The following is a 26,740-nucleotide window of genomic DNA, read 5'->3' as shown; positions in this document are numbered from 1 at the left end:
TCTGATGTCAACTCTTCTAGAACATGCTTACCACTATCACTGTCATTCCACTACTAGAAAACTACAGTAGTACCCTTAATGCTTACTGGGTCAGTTCAAAGAAGACTGTGAACTAGTTAATTGGGGAGGGGTGTGTGCACATTAGTAATACAGAATGAGATTCATTTTGGTATATTAATAGCTACCTATATAGCTAACTCTATAATGAAACTTATGTTCTCTTTCTAGCTTTAACCAACAATCAACTTAGAGCCAATCCCTTCCCACAATTATTTTATAGCAAATTCCCAAAATATCAGTTGTACGTATCACATCTGAATACAGTTAAATCTTCTTTAAATAATATGTTAAAGGGATATATAAGAAAGGCCTACTTATGATGATAGGTGGTTAGTGGCAGGCAAAGTTTAGAGAGATAAAAGCTTACTCAATTCATCATTTGCTAGATTTGCAAAGTGGTGTTTAGGTCGACAATTACACACTTATTAAAAATGTTTCAATCACAAATGTCTTATTTTTATGGCACAAGTCTGTTGACAAAATTTCTTGAGTTCTCTGGAATATAAATTTCTTACAAGAGCTAACTACAAGATATTCACCACACAGCTATGATACAGCATTCCTATGTGTGCCATATAACAAAAATCAGTAAAACATAGATGCACCCTCAAATTAGGCAAATAAGGTGAATTTAACAATGCATAATCCTTCATCTGAAAGGACTAATTACATCACAAAAGCGATGGCTCCCATTTTAGATCAGTGATCCACTGCTGTTATTAATGAGTGGTCTCTTACAGTACTAGGAGAGTCTTAAGAGTGGTGACAAAGGCCAAAAAGGCTCAGCTACTCCAGAGGGATACTTTGCAAGAGAACAATGCTGCATATCACAGACTAAAAACATTTTGGATGTTCAGATGATTCCTACTAGAACCACAAAGCATATATATCTTAAAGTCCAATTATTAAAAAATAAGCACCAATCACTGTCAAAGCAATATACACTACGCACAAGTGATTACCCAAGTAAACTGTCATAAATTATACTGACAAGGAAACTCAACTTTTAGAGTAACTTAAAAAGTAACAGCAATGGAAATTAAGACCAACTCAAAGAAACAATGATACACATTTTTAAGTTCTGTCCAGGTAAAAAACTAGCCTGTTATTTACTAATACAGTAAGTTACTGAGCAAAAGAGAGGCATTCTTTAGAATGGAAAGCTCATTAATTTCCCCACGAGCCCATCAGGATGAATTTCTTTAGACCAGCTACCTAGTGGTTTGGAATGAGACCCAAGACCTCCAACAACAATTCCTATCATCCAAAGCATCAAAATTTTTAACTTATGATTACAAATATTTTCTCAGGAGATTTTAATATATACAATGACTTTAAAGCCTTGAAATGCATGCTCATTTTTGATAACAGTTTCAGTAGACATTTCATCTGTATTAGGAACAAAATATGTCATTAATTATGCTTAAATTAGCCTGAAGACTAAGTTAATGAATACAACTAGTATACTAAGCTGTTCACAATTCTTATTTATATAAACACATACCACGTTCAATTTTCCCAGTTATTACACTCTCTCCTTGAATCATCTCTATTGGTTTTTGGGACATAGCATAGTTTAACCCTGAGCAATGCCCAGAACTCCACCAGTGAACACAGTGGAGCAAAATGCAAACTATCATCAGTTATTTTTTCATTAATGTGTCTTCTATATCAATTTATTTTTTCCTAAGCAAATATTTCACATGCTCAACATTACTGTTTTAGGGCATTGTATTTCTTCTAATATTTGGTAATCAGCATAAAAAGTCTTTTAAAAACATATTCTGTCCTCTAGATTTTAATAAACGTCTCTTGTAGACCATCATTCGTAACTAAAAACTAGTGGCTTCCAATCTCTTGGGGAAAAATGACTTTTTTTTTTTAAGTGCAAAAATATTGCACAGGAAAACACCAAAAAAAATTCTACAGGAAACCAAAAAATACTTCTGCAAGGATCCTTTCATTTTGTGTTTTTAAAGACCATTAAAAAAACTGACACTTGGATAAGTACATGAATCACACTAAGGGTGATTAAAAAGGGAAAAATGATCCCTGCCCTAGAAAGTACCCCCTTTTGTGGGGAGGGGATGGTACAGGGTATTGAACCCAGAGCCTTCGCACTGAGCTATATTCCCAGCCTTTTTTTTATTTTAAGGCAAGCTCTCACTAATCACCCAGGTTGGGCCTGAACTTGCGATCTTTCTGCCTCAGCTTCTTGGAATGCTGTTATTTCAGGCATGCACCACTGTCCTGGCTTAAGGTGTCCCACATCTAACACAGTGGGTCAACCAGAAAACCACCATGAAGCTGTCCTGTAAAAGCAACGATGTCCTCGTACTCATCCCTGAATTCTAAAATAAAAAAGAAAATACATACAAAGCCAGGGATGGTGGTGCTCATCTGTAACACCAGAACTCTGGGAGGCTGAGACAAGAGGATCTCAAGTCGCAGCCCATCCTGGGCAATCCAGCAAGATTCTATCCCAAACTAAAAAATAAAAATAAAAGGGAGGAGGGCTATAAATGCAGTGGAAAGGCTCTGGGTTCAACCTCCAACAAACAAAAACTTGTATGATCAACAGCTCTTAAATTTAGGGTTTCTTAAAAAATCTACTCAAACTCCTGATTTTTAAATACTAAATTCTAAGACTTCCCACATCTGTATATGGAAGCCACAGGAAATCCATTAGTTCTCCATTTGTTCTAGTAACCAATACTTAAATATTGATCGAAGGTATAACTAGTTTTCTTTTCCCTAGTCACTTGAAACCTAATACATCTTAGTTAGCTATTATGTAAGCATACATATGCCTATGAATTCCTACCAATCATGCTCCAAGGAGACAATACTGGCCTTATTTTGGCTACCAGTCTATTATATCACAAAAACACTAACTTGCAAACTTTTAAAAAAGAGGTATAAAGACAAATGTTTGTGAGCTAGAGGCAGAGATGCAGACCTTTGTGAAGATCCCGAGGGACAAGACCAACACCCTTAAGGTTGAGACCAGGGACACCATAAGAAAAGTCAAAGCCAAAATCCAAGTTGAGTAGGGCATTTTACCTACTTGCAACATCTGATATTTCATTTGCCAGTGAACAGATAAAGGATGGCCACACGGTCTCTGATTTTAACACCCAGAAAGAGCCCACTCTGCACTTGGTGCTTTGCCTGTGAAGCAACATCACTGAGTCTTCCCTGTGCCAGCCTATACCTCTGTGCTATCAACTGCAGCAAGAAGCATTAACAACCTCCACCTCAAGAAGAAGGTCAAGCAAAATTCTCTACCAGCTCATCCTCCTCTGGATGGCTTTTGGACCTCAATAAAACTTGCCTCTGTTGACTGAGTGAAAAAAAATCTGATAAAAGCTGTAAATTCTTTTTTTTAGAAAAACAAAGGCACATAATTTGATATAAAAATGTAGGAATTCACAAACTTTTTTTTTTTTTTACAAACTTCTGTTTTTATACCCTTTTCTGAACTGCTGCCAGTCTGAGATAAAGAAAGACTGGGTGTTTAGGTCAGGCCCACTAACTTTTTAAGAAAATATATCAAATAAGCTAGAATTTACAATCACATTAGTATGGGGAACACAAAATAACCAACCATCATTTCCTTCCTCTATCAGTATCTCAGTATCCAGGAATTTAGGCAAAGAACCCTAAAGTGGAGGGGGGAAGATAAACTATCAAAGTGAAGAGCTAAGAGAATGGCAGATTTTATCAGCAATGCAAAAAGTTCCCTGAAATAAGATTGGTGATATGGTATAGGAAAGATCTTGGGATCACCTTATTACTAATGAATCAGAGTGTGTGGTCACTGATTCAATGTTTTTACCTCTGAAGTAAAGTACTTCAGAGCATTGCTCAAAGAATTAAACAAGGTAATGTTCATAACAGAACTTACCAACCACCCAATTTTGGTATGTATGGAGTGTTACAATACTAAAGAGAATAGAATACAGGCCATGATGAAGGCAAGCAGAAACTTTCCTGATTCCAAGGTAACTGTACCAAGTGGAGAATACTACAGTTGAAGTCTTATCATAATTTGCTACTAACACTAACATTTGCTAGCAGCCACACAGTAATATGTACTCTTTAATTTTCTTAGATCAACCTTGAAAGGAATTGATCTGAAATTTATAAGACAAAAATTTAACTATTTCATAAAATGAGATGTGCTACATACTGAGCATAATAGTAACCAATATGCTTCCAAAATCTTGTCAGAAATGCTTTCCAAAATCTGTACAGACTTTTAAAAAATATTAAAATTTGAAAGTCATTATGTACCTACATTGGCCATTTTATTTTTCTGTTGATTAGAAACATCAGATGATGGTCAGGAAAGAAATGAGGCTCAAAGAACAAACAGCACCAACAGAAAGACACTGACATAACTGGTTGTTTATTACTAGCACAACCTACTTTACCAGATCTACCCATAGCCAAGTCTATGAATACTTTCAAATTTAAAACTTTTTGTTATGAAAAATTTCAAGTAAGCACCAAAGTAAAATTGTATACAGAACTCTATTTACTCATCATCCAGTTTTAGAGATGATCAAGTTGATCTTGTCCCCTTTATTATTTCCTTTCCATTTAAAGCAAATCTAAACTATCATTCCATCCATGAAGACTAGCATGTATCTTGTAAAACATAGGGTTGTTCTAAAAATCAAAATGTGTGCATTTTAGATCCTAGCTCTCATTAGAAGAAGGGGGAGAGATTATAGTCTATTTTGTCCTTTCCTACAACTCCCATTCCCAAATGGAAAATACTACCACCCAATCTGAATTAATTTTAGCACTCTTCAATCTCATTCCAATCTCAAAGTATTTTTTTTTTAAATGAACTCATGAGCAATCTAATCTTATCTATCTTTATCTAAAAGCACTTAAAGGCAGATGATAAAATGCTACTGTTCAACATTCATGATACTTGAAGCTATTTTAAATAACATAATTTCTAATATTTGACTGAAGATTGACAACTTTGTTTCTTTAAAGCTCCTTCCTCTATTAAATTTTTAATTATATAATAAGCATTGGTATACTAATGAAGCCAAAAACCTCAAATTTCCATTAAATGCCAAGTATTCCTTTGTTAACACAATTCTTTTTACATAATCAATAGAGTCATGAAAACTGGATGCTATTTACAGCACCTGAACTTTTTTTTTGGTCTTTTTGAGACAGGGTCTCACTACGCAGTTCAGGCTGGCCTTGAGCTTACTTTGTAGCCCAGGCTGGTCTCAAACTTGCAAGAATCCTCCTGCCTCAGCCTCCCAAGTGCTGGGATTACAGGCATGTACCACCACGCCTAGCTACAGCATCTGAACATTATTTATCTAAGGAAGGTTCACATAAGAGTTTAGATAGCATTGAGAGGCTGAGGCAGAAGGACTGCTGTGAGTTGGAGACCAGCCTGGGCTACACAGTGAATTCAAGCCCGGCATGAACTACACAGTGAGACCCTGTCTCAAAAACAAAACAAAACAAAACAAAACAAAAAACCAATTTCAGAGAACTGATAAATACTCATAATTACATGAACTTCCAAAATAAGAATATTTACTAGATGTTTATTTTGTACCAGCCACTTTTCTTTAAGCCACATGTGTTAGTTTATGTAATGCCCCTAACAACTTTATGAGAAACATACTATTTTCTATTAGGCCAAATGATTAAACTTGCCAAGAAACTTGAACAAGGAAACTGAAACTTCAGGGAAAAAACAAAACAAAACAAAACAAAACAAAACAAAACAAAACAAACAAAAAACTGAAGCTAGACCATGAACCAAGATCTATCCATTCCAGAACACTCCTATTCTTATCAATCACTATTTCTTCACCACTTGACATATCCTGACTTAATCATTTTTTGCCCATATTACACATAAGAATATGACATACTGCTGAAGTATTGTTTAAGATGCTACAGTTAGCAAGCATAGATTGAACATGTTTAATATTTTATAAGATTTAATATTTTATTTAAAACTTAAGTAATTTGAATTTTAAATGACAGTTAAAAACCAGATGACACCTTTTCTAAATAGTAACATCTAAATTTCAGGTCTAATGGTGAAACATTTGAGAAATGTTAATTGTGAGCTTTCTTGATTACATGTAGTACAAGTACCTCCAGCCCATCTCAACTGACCAGATACAAATACGACCTAGAATTGCAAGAACAATTATTACTATAGAAAAAGTTTCTTATTTTAAGTTGAATACATTTAAGCCAAGAAATTGTGGTTGCTAAAAAGAATAGAAAACTTCATGTTCCTCTTCCATGGCATGTTCCTCTTTCAAGTCATAAAAATATTATTTATTTAAAACTCTAGAAGGATACAGTAGCTTTAGGTAAATTAAAACTAACCTAAGTGCTTCTTGTATTATAAGAAGTATCATGGTAAAATATTTTGAATATTCATGTTCAATTGTCAAGTCTTACATATAGAAGGGAGAAAAAAGGGTGAAAGAGAGTAGGACAGAAACTAGATTTTTCTGACTATAAAGCCAGCTTGGTAAACTTCACTTAATACTAAGCGTCTCATACTTGCTGCACAAAAAGTAAACCTTCAAAAATCTGAAAGTAATAGGAAACAAATTAAACCCACTATATATCAAGCTGGTGGCAGTGCCACACTATTCTACATGATTTCAAAACCCTGTAATTTGTAGGATCTCTCTAAAGGGATATACCCTAAAGGCAAAAAGAAACAAAACAAAACAACACAGACAGGGCTCCACTGATTTATATAATGAAGAGCCTACGCCTCCCAGTCAAATAGCCTGAGATTGACTCCTGGCTCCACCACTCAACTCTGACCAAGCAAAGTAGAAAACTTGCTTAAACAGCTTCCTCATTTGTAAGATGTTATTAGTACTGTACCTACTGTATGGAGTAAGAGAAGATTAGATAGGTAAACAAGCCTAAAATGGTACCTGTAGCAGGCTATGCTGGTACACAAACTGTAACCCCAGCACTGAGGCTGAGACAGGAGGATCAAAGTTTAAGTCCTACCTGAGCAACTTAGTAAGATACTGTCTCAAAAAAACAGCAGGGCCAGGGACATAGCTCAGTGACACAAGAGCCTGCTGGCAAGCGCAAGGTCCTAAGGTCAAGTCCCAGTACCAAAAAACCAAAACCAAAAACCAAAAAAACAACGGAAAAACCAATCTGGTACTGTAGGTCAGTGTGAAGGCCCTGGGTTCAATCCCCAGTACAAGAGGGACCAAAAAGAAACAAAAACATAAAAACCTTCAGATCAAACAGCCAAAGGCAGGACAACGTGACTGTCAAAAATAGTGACAGCAAGACACTGCAATATATCAGGCATGTTTAAAACCCATGAGCACAAGGTACAAATTCTCTACGAGAAATGTTATCATTATGTATATCTAAAATACACCAATAAAATTTTTAAAAATGCAAAAAAACCTCAAAACCCATTAGTACACAAAGTAAATGAGAGGAAAATAAGTACTTATCTCATCTTTTGTATCTAAAATGTGTCTTAGAGTAGCCAAACAGTAAATGAGAGAATATTCCAAAATGAAGCACTGATAAAATTTCATCATTTCACAAGCATGAAGAAAAAAATGGATGTAGGCCAATAACTTTCAGTGGTTTGAGAACTTGCAAAGTCCCTTAGATTCTTTCAGGGGTAGGTGAGGTCTCTTCCACCTGTATTATCTGTGTAAAACCTGATTTTCTACATCAACTTCAACCAAAACAATGTATTACAAAGGTAGAAGCAGTTATGAAAACAGCTGTGCTCTATCAAGTCAGATACTAAAGACATTTTTAAAAAGTAAACATTCCTTTAAAAAAATTTGTAAACCAAGTTACTGCACAAATCATATTATTTACATTAACAGAACTTATAAATTATGTTTAAGTTAAATAAAATAATTTTATTTTTCTTCCTTTTCATTTCAAATATGTTAAGTCTTGACAGGTAAGCACCCTTAAGTGAGAGCTCTTTGGGACCTCCAAGTTTTATGACCTTAAAGTTTAAGAATGGCTGACCTATGCACTGAGTATCAATAGCTGTTTATCACATAGACAGGTAGACACTACAAAACTCAATGAAGTACAGTACACAATACTGTTACAAAATATGCTTGTACTCTTATCACTAATTTACATGAAATATAAAGCAGGAGGTCACATAATAATGGAATGTAATAAATCACACATCTAACCTTTAAAATTCAAAGAGTAGGGACTCTATAAAACATTCCTACCCCTGTCTCAAAAAGACAAAAAACAAAAACAAAAATCTACCCGGGTGTGGCGGTGCATGACTGTAATCCCAGCACTTGGGAGACTGAGGAAGGAGGATCACTGTGAGTTTGAGGCCAACCTGGGCTACAAAGTGAGCACAAGGCCAGCCTCAACTGCATGGCAAGACCCTGTCTCAAAAAGACAAAAAAACAAAAACAAAAAATTTCCTCAACAAGTACACTACACATATAAAAAACTTATTTATCAAGTCCAACATACTGCCCTTATGCGATCAAACAGATTGGGAGAACTAGACAGTGAACCCATGGCCTTGTGTGTGCTACTTTTGGACTATAACTCAAGCTCCCTCAAATGGAACATTTTAAGCTAATAGGTTCATAGAATCCAAAGGAAGTCCATATTTCTATTTTTCTTTTTGGAGACAGGGTCTCATCATGTAGTTCAGACTGGCCTTAACTCACTATGTACCCCAGGCTGGTCTCAAACTCACTGCAATCCTCCTGCCTCAGCCTCCACAGTAATGGGATTACACTCATGTGCCACCGTACCAGGCTGTAATTGGATTTTTCATACTTAAAAAAAAAAAAAAAAAATCAAACCTATATCTACTGCTTCCCATACTATTAAATAAAAGGGGAAAAAAAGAGGCATTCTAAAAATTGCTCACTTGGAAATAGAGGTTCACAGGGGCCAAAAGATAAATCTAGCACAGAGGAGACTCTGGAATCATAGTTTGACGCTAGAGAAGAACTCTAAAGAAAAATGGGGTTGCTAGGTAGGGAGTAAAACCTTCATGATCCTCTATAATTAAGGTGAACATACAATTTATGGTCCAAACTGGGACATTTCTTGAGAATGAAAGGGGATGCTATTATTAATTAAGGAGGATAACAGGCATAAACACAGAACTGTCCTAGGAAAACTAAGACATATAGTTACTATTCACAAAAGATTCATTTTTATAAAAGACAACTGAACTCAATCCTTGAGTATTTTCTACAGAAACATGTCAGTAGTGTTACAGAGTAAAGAAAAACTAAAAATTGCTGTAAAATTACTTAAAAATTACTTTTATGCTTAAAAATTATTTTCATCTATTACACTAGCAGTTATTTCATGAAGTGAAATATGTCTATTTCTCTTCTAGTTGCTGAGTGTATTACACAAAGCCCAGCATTTTATTTCATAACAACTATGCATAATAAATTATAAAAGGCTGTATACCTACCCTTCACCTTGCTTCTCTAAAAATACATTATACTCCCAAGGGAATCCACACATGGCCTAGCAAGCTCCATCTCAATTCATGAACTGATATATTATTCCAAGCAACAACACTTTAAATATTAATGGCCAAAGGGTTAAATAAGGAAGAGTGAGGTAAAAACATTTGGGTCAGGTTGACCAAGCCCAAGATTTCAGAGAATGAGCTTAAGAGGTTTGCTTTACTACCTGCTTGTCCTAAGTATTATGGCTATAGTAACTTCTAAACTCTATAGATGTCAGCATAATTTTCAGTTTTTGGGTTTTTAGTAAATGTCTGGTTTTAGTACAACTTACATAATATGCCATCGGCCGGGCAAGGTGGTGCACACCTATAATCCCAGCCTGAATTGCAGTCTCAAAAAGACAAAAAGCCAACCAACCAACCAAACAAAACCTCCAAACACCAACGTAACATCCCATCAGTGAGGTAAGTACTTGTTAAATCTTAAAATATTTTATGCCACTTTGTTTTTTAAGGTTTTCAAATGATGAATAATGTTTTTCAATAAAAGTAGCTTAACGGGGCATGGTGGCACATGCCTATAATCCCAATACTCTGGGAGGCTAAGGCAGGAGGATCACAAGTTTAAGCTCAGCCCAGGCAATTTAGTGAAACCCCATCTTAAATTCAAGAAATTAAAAATGGTTGGAGGTAACTCAGTGAAAAGGATCTGGTTTCAATCACTATTACTGAGTGTGTGTGGGAGCCAAATATGAAAATATGTATAATTTGGTATGCAGACCCTACAAATTTTAGTCTCATCTTAAAATGTGCATTGATACTGTCAACACATTCCTGTTTTTCTCTATTACTAAGTTAGTAATTTTAAATAATGATATTCTGGAAAGAAAACAGAACAAGGAAGTATGAGCTGGGCGTGGGTAAAGGCAGAACTGCTTCAAGTTCTAGACCAGCCTGGGATACACAGTGAGCCCGTGTCTCAAAAAACCAGGAAAAAAAAAGTGCTTTTTATTCTATCTCTAGTATTATCATAATGAACACATTTATTTTTAAAATAACTATGTCTAACACTGACTCTTCCTTTCTACTGGGTTCTCTTAGAACAAGCCAACTCTCAACATCCTACAATAAAGGAAAATGTAACATAAATGCAGGGGCAGTCTAACTGCCAACAGGTCCTTCCAGGTTCTTCCTCTTAGGCAAAATCTTCCTCGGATAACAAGCATGTCTAAACAGTTATTAGCTACAGATCACCTTCCTTCACAGCAGCTGTGAAAGTATAAATTGTATGTGTTGTGGCATGCACAGAAGCAGCAATTTTTAAAACAGACTAAAAAAATCCCATGGAAATAGGATAGGGGTGGGTCTCCTAACAACAAAGTATTGGATAAATAATGGGTACAGTTGTAGTACACCAAATTCCTCAGGATGTGTGTTAAAATCAATGTCAACTGTACTAAATATGCTAACGTGATTCTAGAACGTCTTAACCGGATCACAACACCTGAGAGTTATGAAACAATTACCTTAAAATATACAGCAATGCACACATCTTACATGATTACTGTTTGAGTTTTCCCATCAGGAGTGGGGAAAGGAAAAGCTCAGCATCAGAAGATAATTAAAAAAACAGTAAAAATAAAACTTGCTTTGGTGGGTATTGTTAGATAAAAAAGGCTTGAAGAACAATTTATACAGCTTAAACATAGAACTCAAAGCCATGAAAATTTTTATTAGAACAGCTAATTAATTTTAGCACTACTAAGGTAGTAGGGCCACATATATAAAGGTTTAAATTTTAAATCTTACTTTAGTCATAAATGCAAGTTTCACAAATTAGTAATTACCAACAAAAATTGCAAATATTATCCACAGGAAGGGATTCCACCTTTTTTGAACTAATAACACACTGGTATCTGGTGGTAATGTTTGTGTGATCAAACCAATGAAAATTAGGTATGCTTAAACTCTTTCTTTCTATAAGGCTAAGAATCTGGAGAGAGTAGAGGGCACCAAAGTTACATGATTCCTATCACTATAGACTTTTAAAAGAGGCTAAATGAGTTTCATGTTTAAGTAAATGTAAACAAATCTACAACCTAGCCATAATAAAAATCACATTAGCCCATCAAATGTTTCCCCTTTGTCCTAGTTTCTTTTTTGCTGCGAAGAGCCTTAGTGGGATAATAATAGCAGGAAATAAGGTGGAGCAGCTGCACAGGCAAGATGAGGTACTGTGTTTGTGTTTCACCTCCATTCTAGCCTACTGCTGGCTAGGTCTTACTGAAAATGAGACTGGCTGTTTGGGGAGGCATACACTATTAAAACCTTTGGGACCAAGATGTGGTTCCTTATTCTTCCCTATTGTGCCAGGAACTTTTTAGGGCCTTCAGCAAAATTCAGTTAACAGAAACAACAGAAGCTATGCTGAAGAGATTTCTAATTATTTGGGAACGGGGTGGGTACAAAAGATGTTTGTGCTAATGCTGGCAATAATTGGTATAGAGAAACTGGAGCTTGACCTAGATGGCTTCTCTTTAGTTCCACAAATTATTTATATGGAAATAATCCATAAAAAAACTACATTTCTACAGTAATATGAATAGTAGCTCCTTAAGTTTTGTGTTAATTCTGTTGCTATTTTATTGATGAAAGACAGACTTCTAACGATGGCAGTGATACTCAGTTACTAAAATTTCGCTTTTTACATCAAGCCAGTAATGTACTGTAACTGCCAAGACTGCCATACTTAAAAATATAGTCTTTCTTTTACAGACAGATATGACCAAAAAAAGCCAAAAAAACCCGATCAGATTTGCTTAATAGTAATATCTATTCAAGGCAGTATTTTGGTTATCTTGTTAGAACAATCTCTTCTTTGCTAATTTGTAAAGAGAAATTATCATTCCAGTTCTCTTTGATGTTTCATACACCATGGATAAAATGGAAAACCTTAAGGCTAGTTTAACATTGCAATACAGGTGGTATCTTCAAGCAACAGATTATTCTTGGTAAACTAAGTTCAATTATTTCTAAAAACCAAAAAGAACCATCCTACATTGCTTCACAAAGGAGAAACCTCTTTGCAATCCAAATAATTGCTATCTAATTTGTCTGTGACTGCCAATTCTTTATGGTTCTGTTTGACATTTATTTTAAAAAATAAAAATACTGATCAGGATGCTGATCCTTATAACATCTTAACAAAAACTTTTAATGAAACAGGGACCCAAATATTGAAATATTTCATGACTTTAAAGGGCCAGATAAGTTACACATCTCTTCTACCTCCAGGATTTGTGTTAAATCTAATAAATTGGATGTAACCAACCCACCTTCAGCTGGGAGCTAAGTATGAACAAACTGAAGAAGGCAGAAGCTAAACAAAAATGTGAAAGAGGAAACTCCAGGAAATATGGATGAAGCTAAAACAATATAGACATAAATGCTGGATGATACCCTCCCATCTCACTGAAATAAAACTGGAGCTAACAACATGCTACTATTTCACATCGGCAAATTATTCTACATGTTCTGGCCTAATCCCAACCCAAAGAAAGACACTATGTACTAGAATACGAGTTTAACCTGGATAGAGTATTCTTTTCCATTTCTTAACAGAATTCCACTGGCAGGTGCTGCAGAGCTGGTCTACTTAGGAGGTAACTTGTACTTAGGAGGGTGGAAATCATGAGACGTATTTTAACAGAGCTTTAATTATTTATTTTTCCTTGGAAGAGAAGATGGATCCCTACCAGATCACTCTAGGATACAGGATATTCGGGTTTAACAGTATATGGTTGGCATAAATGCAATGCTCCAGTGGGAATTGAAATGATTTCTTTAATTGTATGTCAAACTGAATAATCTCCTAGGAAAATGAACCTCCTCCTCTAGTTCTTTCCTACCTCCCGCCCTTCCCCCATCAACACTGCCTCCCTGCTGTGCACAGAGCCCTTTGTCCTGCCCTGCACTTATCTAGCTGTTTGGCCATATTGACAGGCCTACTAGAGGCATAATAAGGGAGTCAGGCTGACATAAGCAGCTGGCAATTTGAAACAAAAATCTTCCTTTTCTACTCAGACCAAATCCTCCTGCAGAGGTCTGTGGCTCCTCCTATGCATCCATCTATTTTTCAAACAGAGCAGTAAGGATTCAGCATTTCCCCTTGATTAGGTACCACAAATCAAAAACTTGATTCCCCTGATAGAGACCCATAATGTATAAATTCCTATAGCTACTGCTTTTGTGTAAGGAAATAATTATTTCTTCATTTTGAAATTAAAACTCTGGGAATCCTCATACTACAGAAGAGCACAGAAGAGACATGAAGCTACAGACAGATTCATCAAGTAAAACTGTCCTGTAATCGTAAGTGTTTTTTTGAAAAAAAAAAAAAAAAAACTAAGATTCTAAAAAGCACAAAATTCAAATAAAATAAATGACAGAAAATGAGGCAAGATGGAGTTACAAATTTTTTTGCTCAGAGAGAGCACATATAAAGACTGAGACTTAGCTGTTTTCTTTTATCCTACAGATCCCTTTAGTAAGTATTAAGACTTTGAAAAGGTAGATATAAGGGAATTCTCTAAAATGATGTTCAAACAGCACAACTCTCAAAGTTATTGGGCAGCCTTTACCTAACTTTCAACTGAATACACAACAGGACAATTTAGGTAAGGAAAGGAAGAGATATTTTACTTTTCAGGACCTTCCCTGAATATTAATCATTAGTTATCAATCATTACACCAAGTTAAAGGTCACAATGCCATTTTACCTTGAATCTGGAATTCCTGGCAGCAAGGAATGGTATTAGTTCCTGTCCATCATAGGTACATTACACTTTCTATGGAGTGAAAGGATATTTTAAATCCAATTATAAACGACTACCAGTTGTATTAGTATATACATGTTCTCACACATTTTGTAGAGTCAAACTGTTTTACATCTTAAGTAAAATATACCTATCAAGAAATCTTAGTTTTCAAGCTACGCACAGTGGCACATGCCTGTACTAATCCTAGCACTCTGGGAGGCTGGGGAAGTAGGACTGCAAGTTCCAACCCAGGCTGGGCAACTTGGTAAGACCCTGTCTCATAATTTAAAAATCAGGTGGGATACAGCTAAATGAGAAGGCCATGGGTTCAATACCCCAGTACCACCAAAGAAGAAATTTTAGTTTTAATTTTCAACCAGACATGGTGGCGCACACCTGCAGCTCCAGTACTCTGGGAGGCTATGCAAGGAGGATCACAATAGAAGCCCACTCTGGGCAATGTAGTAAGAGTCTGTCTCAATAAATAAAAAGGGTTAGGGGTGTAGTTTAGTGTGAAGGCAGGCCCTGGGTTCAATACTCCCCAAAAAGCTTTCAAAATCTCAAACACAGCTTTTGTAAATAAAACTCACTACTAGGCCGTCTAATATCAAATTAAACTGACAAATGACTTTAGTTCAACCAAGGTTAAAAAAAATTGTATTCATTCACGGTCCACTTTCTCTCAGGCAAGATGTGAGCAACAATTACTGACTTGTTAACTTTGGCCTAACATTTCCTGAGTTATTTCAATACAAAGAGGTAATACAACAGGGCAATCTGTACTACATTTTGTACAATTTTCCCCATCCAAAGGTAAAAATGAAATAGTTAATCGCCTTAAAGGACCAGAATAATTTCAGAAAGTATGTAAGTCCCTGGACACAAGACCCCCATCAAAAAAACATAAAAAATTTCAAGTGTATTAATTCAATAAATCCTAGTATGAGCCCTCAGATTATGATACTATAACCACAACGAGCCCCCAAAATTAGGAAATACAAGTGAAAAGACAATTATTTTACAACATAACTTTCACATTATACGGTAATTTTAACTAAAAACTACCTTAAACTACATGAAACAGCCAATGTAAGTAAAATTATTTTACCTATTATGGTTATCTTATACAGGCAGTAATAATTAAGAATTAGAACCACTTAAAATATTACCCATTAAAAATTGTTTTATAGGTCTACTTTTAGCACTGATAACACAAGCCACATTGGTGAATGACAAAACACTCCCCACTCTTTGCTTTCCTGCCATACAAGCCAGAATCATACTTCAAATTATAGACATTAAGTGGGATTTAAGTACATTACAAAACTGAACAAATCAAAATCTGAGGGGAAAAAAGGAATAGGTTGCAAGGGTTTGGGGAGGAAAAAAAATGTGGGCACATGTTAAGTTCTGCATGTAATTGGTGGTGTATTTGGGTGGTGGGCCTCCTCTTAGTAGTTCCACACCCAACTGACTGTTCTGCTTATTCAGAGATCAGGAGTTGTGGGGGAGGGGAAAAAACATAAGGAACTCTGGCTGTATGCTTGGTATCCCTATTCAATTTCTAAATATTCCTTCTGGGTTATCCATATTTCAGGTAGATTATGGATTAAGATACATCCTAGAAGACTATTCCCAACATGCACGTATTGAATTAAATTTATAGGTAAAATACCAAAAAACCAAACCAAAACAAAATATATTAAGAAAACATTTATATTTACAAGTAACTCCAAAAAGGGCAGTTCTTTTTTAAGTTTAACATTGCAAGTTTAGTAAAACGTGTAGCAAAGCACCTATTCCAATGGACTTATCAATGCAAGGAGACCCAAAACAAACAAAAAAATCAAATCTGACTCAATGATTAAAGAGATGGAGCAAAACATGTCAGTTGTAGGAAATAGAACAAAACCCGATTTCCCCTCTATTGTGGTTTCAGGAAGATCTTTAAATTCTAATTACTTGGGTTTTAAATGGATTAAAAACAAACCTCTAAACTTTTAGTCCTATCCAAGCACAAAATACACAATCTGCTAAAACAAGAAAAAAAAAAAAAAAAACTACAACCAACCAAAAACAAGTCTTTAACTATGATCCAGTTTCCAGATGCTGATACCCATAAACGAATAGAAGGTTATGAATTACCAATTTTCATCTCCCACCAGTAAAAGGCAAACCAGCTCAGCAGCAAAAAATCCCAGGCAAGCAAGGGTTCTTGTTAGTCCTGAAACAGTCATCACACTGCCTAAGTGCAGCTCCCTGCAGCCAACAGCATTAATGGACGCTGCACTGCTGTCCTTCCCTGGAGACAGCAGCCAGCACTACTCAAGCTTCTCACGTAGCAACCAGAGCTCTAGAGCCAGCAGCTGCTGCTGCCTTGCATACTCACCCCAGTGATCCAACACAGGAACAACCTTCTCTTTACCCCACCCCCACTCCTTACACACTTTTTTTTTGTGGAGGGGGGGAGTGTTACAAGCTAGAAGGGCTACAATTATGCTTTTAGGGCGAAACAATCTTAAGGTCACCTTTTTAAATTGAGCTCTTTTATTAGAAAAATCAACATTTACCAAATTCCAAATACTCGTTTTAATTAAGCCAGCAATTTAGGAGCAAAGACTAAGCTGTAATCTTCACAGGGCCAATTTTCTAAGCACTCAACAGTCAAATTTAAATTTGCAGCTAGACACAGCCTGTGCCATGTCCTACCAAAGGACATAATTCTTTTTTCTACACATAACAGTCTGAGTTAACCATAAAGACTCTTAATCCCATAACGGGCCAGAATATTTGGCTACAGAAGAGAATTAATGATTCTCCTGAGAATGCTTGAAGAAAACCAACAAGAAAAGATTTCCTGCGTCCTCCAAAGGGCCCACAAACCTCTGATGATGTATTTTCTGCCTTAGTCCTAGCTCAGATTGCACACACCTAAAAATTACCCCTTATAACTTTCCTGAGCGACCTAAAAACACTAAAAATTAACCATCAAAAATACTGTCCCCCAAATTCGGAGCACACAGATATTCTCCTGAAAAGCTCTAAACACACAACTCAGCTGGATCCTCCACAATTAAAAACATGCCCAAGAGAAAAAGGTAAATGTGACCTTGGTCACCAAAAAACAACTTATTTAGTCAAGGATGAAGGAAATCAGAACCTGGGGATTGTTTCAGTACAGTGAGCAAAGAAAAACTGGAGAATGAATTTAGGTACAGACAAAGCAGTGAGACCAGAGCTCTGGGCAAAAAGTGAGTTACTGGTGAACACATTGCACAAGTAACATGAGAAAGCAGAAAATGCAGGTCATACACGCACCCCTGACCCAGACCAGCAGGGCTGGCTGCAGCATCAGCATCCAGGAGAAAGACCACTTATTTCAGAGAAGGAAGATGAGCAGAGCTCTATAGAATAAATTAGCATAGCAGGGGCTTTCCCAGCAGTTAAAAACTTTCCCTTCTCACGCGATTCATCTACTTAAACCAGGGCTTTTTTCCACCACTACTGACTTCACATTTTGCTTTGCACGCAGAGGGAGAGAATTCATAAAGCGTGTATTTTTCTGTCTTGAAAAACGTTCTCAAAAGATCGCTCTCCACGCCCAAGGAAGGGAAAACGACAAAACCTGGCTCAACTCCATGCTGTAGCCCTACAGACTCAGTGGGGAGATCTCAGATATCCGGGAGCATTCACCACAGGGAGCCTAAGAATGTTAGGTGGGGGTGGAGAAGGTAATGTCTTCAGTGTGGGAAAGGAAGCAGCCATCTGAGAAGGCGACTCGAGCACGAAAGGGAAGGCGTCCGGAAGATCACGGAGAGGATCGGAGCTATCAGAGTTGTCACAAGGCCGCAGGAACGGGGGTACGGGAACAGAAAGACCAGTGTGCCCGTGTGTTTTCGGGGAGGGAGAGCGAGGCCTACCCTCCAGGCAAAGGTGAACGTGGAGCAGGCAGTTCCCAGGGTGGGGAGGCGTGGGGGAGGGGAGCGTCCTGCCCTGGAAAAGCACGAAAGGGGAGTGGAGTCGGCTCGATCGCGGGGACCCCTCTGCCGGGAGGAGAGGGGCGGCGGCGTGTAGGGGTTCGAGGGGCGGTATCCTCCTGCTGAGCCCGGGAGTACCGGGCCCGCGTCCCGAGGACGCGAGCACCGGGAGACGGGCGAGGTGACCCTTCCTTCCTTCTTTCCCGGGACCCGATGTGAGGGTCGGGGTCTCCTTCCTGTCGGACCCTTACCTTGTCCCAGGCGCGGCCGGGGCCTGGGCCCGGGCTGCGGCGCACGGCACTCCCGGGAGGCAGCAAGACTCGAGTTAGGCCCAACGCGGCGCCACGGCGTTTCCTGGCCGGGAATGGCCCGAACCCGTGTGGTGGGGGTGGGGGACAGAAAGGCGGAGCAAGCCGAAGGCGGGGAGGGGGAAGGGCCAGGGAGGGAGGGGGCCGGCGCTACTGTGTTGGCGGACTGGCGGGACTGGGGCTGCGTGAGTCTCTGAGCGCAGGCGGGCGGCGGCCGCCCCTCCCCCGGCAGCGGCGGCGGCGGCGGCGGCAGTGGCGGCAGCAGCTCACTCACCCCGCTGCCGGAGCGGAAACGCCACTGACCGCACGGGGATTCCCAGCGCCGGCGCCAGGGGCACCCGGGACACGCCCCCTTCCGCCGCGCGATTGGCCTCTCTGCCCATCGCCCCGCACCCATTGGCCCGCTCGCCGCCAATCAGCGGAAGCCGCCGGGGCCGCCTGGAGAAGAGGCTGTGTTCTGGGGCTGCGGCTCCTCAGAGAGCCTCGGCTAGGTAGGGGAGCGGAACTCTGGTGGGAGGGAGGTCCGGTGGTCTGGGGGAGGGGTGGCTGAGGTGGACCGACTGTAGCTGGGAGTCTCCTTCTCCAGCGGGATGTCGGAATAGGACGATTTAACTATTTGGACGCGAACTGGGGTGGTCGGATACGAACGGAGGGCGGCCCGCCCTGCGGCAACCGGAGGGGGAGGGAGAAGGGAGGGGAAAAGGCTCGAAGCCGGACAGAGCCATTGCTCTTGTGGAGGGAGGGTCGCTTCCGGCCTCATCTCTTGTCGCTGATTGGCCATTTCTCCTCCCGCCGTATGTGAAAACACAAATGGCGTATTTTGGTTGGAGTAAAGCGCCTGTCAGTTACAGCCTTGGAAGTGCGCAGCCGCCTGGCTACTCGCGCGGCCCCCTGGGTGGGGCGGGAGGGTAGGTGGGGTGAGGCCAGGCTGTGCGGGCGCGGTCGGCCTCCGCGGGGGAGGGGAGGTCAGTGAAAGTGGCTCCCGCGCGGACGTCCTCCCACCCTCCCCTGCCTGCAGGGGAGTTGGTTTGCCCGCCGTCTGTTAGGCTCCGGCGTCTGATTGGCTGCTGTGTCCCGGGGAATGGACTCTTGCTATTGGCTCTGATTCCAAGTGAGCGAAACCACTTGGCGGGCCGTCAGGGGTGGCGGAGAGGCGGGCGTTGGTTCGGCCCTCCCCGAGGTCCTGCGCCGCAGTGTCTGGCCCCGCGCCCCGGCGCAACGTGGCAGGAAGCGCGCGCCGGAGGCGGGGACGGGCTGCCGGCCTAGGCTTCTGGGTGTTGGCTGCCTCGGCTCCGCCCCAGTTGCCTACCTCTGGAAGGGCGAGAGGATCCGGACCCGCTCCAGGCAGCCAGGGGGGTGGGGGAGACGCAGTGGTCTGTTGGGCTGGTTTGGGGGCGGAAGGCGTGCGTTCTCCAAAAATGCGCGCGAGCTGCAGTCCTGAGCCCTGCAGTGTAGGGGGCGGAGAGAGGGCCGCACCCTTCTCGGTAGAGGGAGGGCAGTACCGCAATACCTTTCTGGGAGTTCTTTGCTGCCTTTAGTCCTTTAAGGACCGCCCTGGGCCTAGAAGAATCCCTCCCCTCCCCCTCTGTGATCTCATCGTCGCCTCCATGTCGATTCGCTTCGCGATTATGGGATTCTTTGGCCAGGCTTAAGGGCAAACCTGCTGCCTGGGCGTTGTCCTGTAGGAATGAAGCAGGTGTAAGATTTGAGGGGTAGAATTGAATTTGTGTCAGGAGGTAATTATAGGGGTGGAAGAGGGTAGTGGGGGCTAGGCATTCACAAAGCATTCACCTGGGATTAGCTTTACACAGATAGTGTGAATTGTTACTACTTGACTTGCTTTTTGGAGCATTTCTCCTGGAGATTGATTAAAGGTGTGACTGATTTTTATACTCACCCCACCAAAATACAATATAGCACCTCATATGGCCGTAAATTTTTTTGCTCGCTCTGCATCCTTCCCACGAGTATTTCAGCTACTCGTACTTTGGTCCCACTTTACATGTGTTACTTGCTTATCCAGTCTCCAGACCTGCCACTGGCTTTGTCCCTCCTGATCTTGAGTATGCCTGGTGAGTCATGAAACCAGACAGATTGGTTCCACCAGAAATTTACCTAGAAGTGCTTTTATTCCTCCTTAATGTACTTTCTGGGATATTTACCTTGATGTTGATTTTATCTTTTTTTTCCTCAGCTGGGATTCTTCCCTTGGGCCTGCCTATTCACAATCCACATAACTTTGATTACTGATCTCTAGCACCCTTTTGCCTTTAAACATTTCTCATTGCATCCCTTTATTTCTGTTCTCATCAGTTAGTAATTGAGCTCAGTAGATTGTATAACAGCTTCCCAACTTGTCTCTGCTCTATTATTTTCTGATACATCCTACATATTACCAGGATGACAGATGAAACTCCCTTACTGGTTATTTACTAGTAGGATGAAATCCATCCTCAGTGTGATAGCCAATGACCCTCACTGTTTTAGCCTCAACTTTTAAGCAGTTTTTTTCCTTTGTTACTATAGGGACAGGAGCCCCATAGGCAGAATAGAGAAGTGGGTGGTGGAGAGCTTCTGAGAGGGGCAAAAACACAAGGAAGTGAAACCTTAAACCGGAGATAGGACCATGTGTCCTAGGATGAGGGCAGTGACATGAGTAGAAGGGACCAAACCAACCACGACCCCTGCTGCACTTGTTAAAATGTATGGAAAATCCATTTAAAAGTGGGTAAGGGCTACATGACTGGAGATGGGGGACCCAATCATAACCCAAATCTGCCTGCATGACTTTTAACAACTCTGAAGGGGAAGAGAAATCCCCTAGGGATTTAAAAGGAAGTCTGCTCACCCCTAGCAATGGACTCCCAGCGCTAGGGTCCCTCCTCCTAGTGAGGAGTTCGTTCTCCTTCTGCAATAAACTTTTGCTTTGCAACACTAAGGACTTCAATCTCTATTTCTGTACTGAATTGAAAGTCCAGACCCGGGAAAGGAGACTAGGGGTGCTGAGTGGTTGTGACAATTTGGGGCTCCTGTAGGGTACTTGAAGACCACCAACATGGTCAGTATCATTTGGCCTAAACAGGCATCCCACCAGGGAGGAGTGACTGTATCTAGCACCTTCATCTTGTGTGATCATTTGGGGATAACCCTAGCCATGACTAACGTGGCTGAAATCTCCTGGCCAAGACCCCAGGAGGTAGGCAGGCAGGCCCCTTGTCCTACCCTCATACAGCTAACATGTAGTCCTCAAGAACCCTGCGAGCCTAGGAATTCAGCCAAGCTGTCTTGCTCCTGGTGACCTACCCAGGGAATTATACAGATCTGCCACATGCCAAGAAGCCCTTCTGGGAGACCATGGGGAGTGGTAGGCACCTCCCTCCCTGGACCCCCTGGAGGGATTTCTTCCAGAGGTTACCCCCAGCTCAGGACATCCTTCAGTGGATTTCCCTATCGAAAGGTATATATGCCTTTTCTGTCACTCAGACTGGCTCTCTGGGATGCCTGGAGAAGGATCCCCAGAGCATGAGGAATATTTTGCCTTTGTTGTTCATCTGGCTTATCGCAGCCAGACCTGTGTAGCCTATTATACCTCCTCAGTCATATTTTCAGAGCTCCTCAAATGGAATGAGGTGTGGGGACTCAGATTGATGGCACGTCTGTAGGCTGGAATGGGAATGAATAAACGACTGAGCCTCGTACTTGCTGAGGTATAGCCAGGAGTGTATCTTCCTCAAGCCATCTTTTCCCTCTCTATTAGGATATAAGGGCAGACACTCGATGGAGACAGTTCCTGCCCTGCAAACTGAGGCTCTTCGTGCCCTGTTGGGTCAGTCTGTTGAGCTCCAGTGGGCAATCAGCACCTTTGAGGAGTGAAGGCACCAAAGATATTTCAGATACCAAAGGAAATAGAAGGACCAGGCTCTTGCCCATGGCCATAGCATGGAAGATTCCCACTAGGGAGACCTGACCCTTTCAGGGTCATCCTTGGGCCAGGTGAGCCAAGGACAGTTGGGGTACCCAACTGACAAAGTGGAGGAGAGGAACACTTCCCTCCCAGCCACCTTCTTCTCCCCTTTGCCTCACAGATGAGAGCTACTGCCTTCAAAGTTCCTCAAAACTCCCTGCTGGAATGCTTGCTTAACCACTGGAAATATCTTATCAGGGGACCAAGAGGTCTGGCCTGAAGGGGAAACAGTTAATTACACCATTTTTTGCTAGATTTGTTCTGTAAACAAAGCAAGGTAAGTGGGGGGTGGTCCCATAATACTATTTTTTTTTTTTTTTTTTTAGCTTTAGGAACCATCCTGACTGGATTAAAGAGTACCAAATTGATGGCACCCTTATGGCCAGCCTATGTGGCCTGCCTCCTTCATAGGAGAAGATAATGAAGAGCCTCCAATAAAATTAGGAACTCCTGCTGCTGTCCAGCTCCCAACTGGGTAAAACACCCCCTGGCAGGTTATGACCTACCCTAAGCCTACTGTGCTGCTTGCAAGGAAAATATGCTTCCCCTCAGCCCAGTTCAGTGGAGAAGGGTCTTGATGATCCTTCTCAATCTAGAGCTCAAAGGGGAATTGGGCAGTTACACAGATGACCCTGACACCCATGTAGTTTTGAGCATCTCTGTGCAGTAGTGTATATAATAGGGCATGGAAAGATGAGTGCTGCTTTGGGATGAAACTTTAAATCAGTGAGAAAAGTAGGGTATAAGAGCAAGCAGTCCAAGTGGGAAACAGTTACTACATCCTAAATCATAATGATTTTGGTAATACCTCAGTAGGCCATGAAACTGAAGAAAAGGGCTAGGTGTGGTGGTGCAGGCTTATAATCCCAGCACTCAGAGGCTGAGGCGGGAGAATCATTGTGAGTTCAAGACCAATCTGGGCTGCAAAGTGAGCTCGAGGCCAGCCTGTACTGCTTAGCAAGATCCTGTCTCAAAAAGACCAAAAAAACAAAACAAAACAAAACAAAAAACTGAAGAAAATATCTAGGTATTATACCTTACACAGTGAGAACATTCTGAGTGGGTGGGGTCCCAGATCCAAGTTCCCCAACTGGAAAAGAACTCCCTCAGGGAAGGTCTCTTAATCCTCAAAGCAGCATACTGCTTTTCTCACTTAAGTGGGTCAGAGGTTCTCCTAGGTGTCCTCAATATGCCCCTGTGTAACCACTTGTTTGAGTTTAAGGGATGGATGAGGAAGGCCCCATTGGGAACCCAAAGATGACTCAGAGTCCAATGAATGTCATGAATTTGCCTTGAGATCCTAGTGGGGAAATGAACATTCCAATTTTCTGGATTCCTGGAATGGATCCATACTGGAATTGAATGATAGCTTGAATCAAACTTGGGGGACAGCTCTCTCACTGAATGAGATCTGGTATTAAAACAAATACCATCAAATACCTTACTTCTCACTTTTCTCTTTTTACCCTCATCACCAGAAACGTGGTGTGCCAGGCTCCCCACGGATTGACTGCACACCTCTGTAGGGTGGAATGGAGATGAATAAATGGCCATGCCTAACACTTGTTGAGCTTGAGCTATACCCAGGAGGGCTTTAGTATGAACATGTCCTGTCAGTACCCCTAGCCTCCTTTTCTGTATTTCAGCTGTACTTAGCTGGAAGCTAAAACAGACCATTACTAAAAACAAACCTGCCTCGGATAACAGTATAATGAAAAAAACAAGCATTTAGTTTAGATTTCAAAACTTAGTAAGGTGATTTTCATTAAACTATAAATGGAATTCATAATCCAAAGTCAAGTAAATTTAATAAGAAACAGCACTATATCTGATGTTAGTGGGCTAGCCCAGCTCTAAATTTCAGTCATTCAGGTTTTCATTTTTAAAAAAAACCTTAGAATAGTAGCTCTGTAGTACCAGCACCCACGCTGAGGGTATCAGTCTAACCCACCAGGCAATATGTCACGAGGATGCAAAAGATAAAAGTTCTGCAGTTGAGCCATGGGATGACCCAATGTTCTTTCTAGAACAAAAAGCCTCTTCTCCAAAACCCTATGGCTTTTATTGGTATCAATCGGAGGGGTGTGTAAGTGGAGGCACAGTGCACAGGGAAAAGAAACTTTGTAACCATACCAGGCACAGAGGCCTCCAATTAGCAATGCACAGACAGTTTTCATATATGCATGTCTCCAAGGGCTTTGCTTCTCAGGCATCCTCCACACTTAAGGTAATGGTGTTCAGACCTTCCATACAGGCACAGTTGCCTTGCTATTTAATACAGATTCCCCAGCCCTACACCCAGAAATGTTGAATTCTAAGGTAGCAGGCTGGAATATTCATTCATTTACTGGAGATTGCTAAAGGGCTTACATAAACGTACTGACGGGCCAAAAATGATTAGAACTTCACACAGTTCTCAAGGATACTATATGCCCCATCTATCTTGTCCTTCAATTCTTTTTCACCTGAACTGTTTACTTTTCCTCTAATAATAATAAAAATAAAACATTTTGAAAAGCAGGGTAGTAACTAATACTTTTGGAAACTTGCAGGTCATGTGATTTTTTTCTTTAAAAGGGATACTCAAATATTCTTTTGAACAAGAAAAGTTTACCAAATATTTTTGTGTTTCATTTTGATTCCCCAGTGCCTAAGCAGAGTTGGGAATGCAGTAAATGTTACTTTTACTGACTTGTGAAACTGGTTTTTCACATAATAGCTTAAGACCACCAAACATAGACATCTCATTTTCTGCAGAAATTTTAGGGTCATGCAAGGTTAAGTCTCATAATCTATTCACAGAGGAAACTGATGCCACCTGGTCTGAATACATTTGTTCACCATTCAGCTCCTAGGTTTCCTGTACTAACCATGTAGCTATCCTCTTCTTGTGCTTGCTTTGGATTGAAATAAAACCACCTACTTACCTCCTTTTAAAGTAGCGCCTATTTCCTATACTTCTGAGACAAAAACTTGTTAAACACTTGACTGAGAAAGTTGAAGGTTTTGTGAGAGCTTATGAGTTTTTAATTTGGAAAATTTGAACTAGATGAGGTTTTTCCATCTTGTATGAATGGAAGAGTGGTATAATTATATGGTTGTGGCTAGAAACTTAATCTAGAATATGATAGGGATCAGTATCACAAGGGTAAAGATGGTTTGTTTTGGGCCAGTCTCTACTTTTTTGAGACAGGGTTTGCTATACCGTTAAAGCTGCCTTGAACTCACTTTGTACCTCAGGCTGGCCTCCAACTCAAAGTGACCCTCTTGCCTCAGCCTCCCAAGTGCTGACATTACAAATGGCCCAGTGGCCACTAATCTCAGTTGTAGAGCACTTCATTAGGAGACAAATCTAGGAGTTTGCTATTTGATTTTGCGGGTTGAGTTTGTGGTGTTTTTTTGTTGTTGTTGTTTTTGAGCTTGCTTTTTATTTTGAGACAGGGTTTCGCTATGCAGTTCAGGCTGGCCTCAAATGTGAAGCGATCCTCCCACCTCAGCCTTCCAAGTGCTGGGATTACAGGTGTGTGCCACCATGCCCATCAGCAATTCTTGATTTTTGTTTACTAGTTTGTATTAGAAGACATAACTTCTTTAGAAGATTTTTTTTTTTATTTGTAATGAAGGAAGAAACTGGATTATGAAATTTACTAGTGAGCATGCAGTCCATATCTAGATTTATCTGGGCCAGGATTGAAGCTGATGAATTATTCCTACTTTGTTACACAATGTGTCGTCTTAGTGACTGCAGAGACTATTTCTGGCCCACCATGATTATGTTTAATAATCCTTTTCAGCTTTTTTCCCTAATTGCATAGTCACCATTGACCTTTAAAGTTTAAATTTGCCTTTTCTGTTGACAACAGGAATACATTTTCAGATTATGTTTCTAGAACTGGCTATATTATCACTTAACTAATCCTACTTCTACTGTATGGATTGTGGTCAATTCAGTCAGCAGTCTTTGTAGTCTTTTCTTGTTAGACCTTTAGTCCTTCACTAGAATTTTACTTACTATAGCAAATAAATGCAGGGCAATGTGTTCTCGTGCAGTATAGGGAATAGCTAATGTGAACATAGGTAAGTCAGAACAGATTAACCTATCTTTGAATGCCTTTTGTGTA

The 26,740-nt window shown here is 40.4% G+C and overlaps 2 protein-coding genes and 1 long non-coding RNA gene across 5 annotated transcripts in view; 2 read left to right on the top strand and 1 right to left on the bottom strand.

Moving 5' to 3' along the window:
* Setd5 (SET domain containing 5) overlaps positions 1-18,893 on the bottom strand; it is a 122,874-nt gene extending 103,981 nt beyond the window's left edge. For all 3 annotated transcript variants that reach the window (XM_005413007.2, XM_005413012.2, XM_005413014.2), the window contains exon 1: positions 18,599-18,893. The gene's annotated coding sequence lies outside the window, so the exon portion shown is untranslated. The remainder of the gene's footprint in view (positions 1-18,598) is intronic.
* The window catches only part of LOC102022432, an 89,196-nt gene continuing 80,560 nt past the window's right edge, over positions 18,105-26,740 (top strand). The window contains exons 1-2 of the mRNA XM_013509074.1: positions 18,105-18,303; positions 18,568-19,146. Of these exons, the coding sequence (XP_013364528.1) occupies positions 18,105-18,303; positions 18,568-19,146 (778 nt within the window). The remainder of the gene's footprint in view (positions 18,304-18,567; positions 19,147-26,740) is intronic.
* LOC106147448 lies at positions 19,156-23,528 on the top strand. The gene is made up of 2 exons (XR_001232355.1): positions 19,156-22,648; positions 22,946-23,528. It is a non-coding gene; the product is annotated as an uncharacterized LOC106147448 (long non-coding RNA).

This window comes from Chinchilla lanigera, unplaced genomic scaffold, assembly GCF_000276665.1.
Source record: "Chinchilla lanigera isolate Chin_1 unplaced genomic scaffold, ChiLan1.0 scaffold00160, whole genome shotgun sequence".
Taxonomy (NCBI): Eukaryota; Metazoa; Chordata; class Mammalia; order Rodentia; family Chinchillidae; genus Chinchilla; species Chinchilla lanigera.
Note: the sequence above shows the minus strand (reverse complement) of the source record. Positions and strands in the feature narration are given on the sequence as shown.